The sequence below is a fragment of the Plasmopara halstedii genome, assembly GCF_900000015.1.
Source record: "Plasmopara halstedii genome assembly, contig: Scaffold_1651, whole genome shotgun sequence".
Taxonomy (NCBI): Eukaryota; Oomycota; class Peronosporomycetes; order Peronosporales; family Peronosporaceae; genus Plasmopara; species Plasmopara halstedii.
In genome coordinates this window covers 875554-875961 of record NW_020188562.1, presented here as the reverse complement: position 1 = coordinate 875961, position 408 = coordinate 875554, and the positions used below count along the sequence as shown (strand labels likewise).

At 40.7% G+C, this 408-nt stretch overlaps 1 protein-coding gene across 1 annotated transcript; it reads right to left on the bottom strand.

The window, feature by feature from the left end:
- Positions 1–21: 21 nt before the first annotated feature.
- Positions 22–369, bottom strand: PHALS_14839 (uncharacterized protein). Its single transcript, XM_024716540.2, has one exon. The coding sequence runs from the start codon at positions 247–249 to the stop codon at positions 70–72; it is 180 nt and encodes a 59-aa protein (XP_024582129.1). The 5' UTR covers positions 250–369; the 3' UTR covers positions 22–69.
- Between the last annotated feature and the right edge of the window lie 39 nt (positions 370–408).

The window sequence follows — 408 nt, the reverse complement described above, 5'->3', positions numbered from 1 at the left end:
ACGAACCAATCACTTCTGAACCTAACCGAGCAAAACCAGTATATACCAACAAAAAATAAAAACCGGTATTCACAAAAATGGAGTCTTGAAAGAGTTGCCGAGTAATTGAAGGTTCCTCCTCAGCTCGCTTAGCAGCTTTTTTGTCGCTCGTTTGTCTGTGGGAGATTTATTTGGGGGAGTTGCAGTTCGTTTTCGTTTCAGAAGCTTTACTGATTCTTTTATGACTTCATCAGCAAACTTTTCTGCCATTTCCTGACGTCTCCGATTTGAATCCTCTCTTCGAAACTCTCTTTGCTTGTTTACCTATTTCAGAACGTGGTCATCCACCACTTCTTTTGATGATTTTCTTCCTTTAATGTACGCTCGATATTGGCTACCTTTTGCGCAACATCATTGACTCCACTGAAG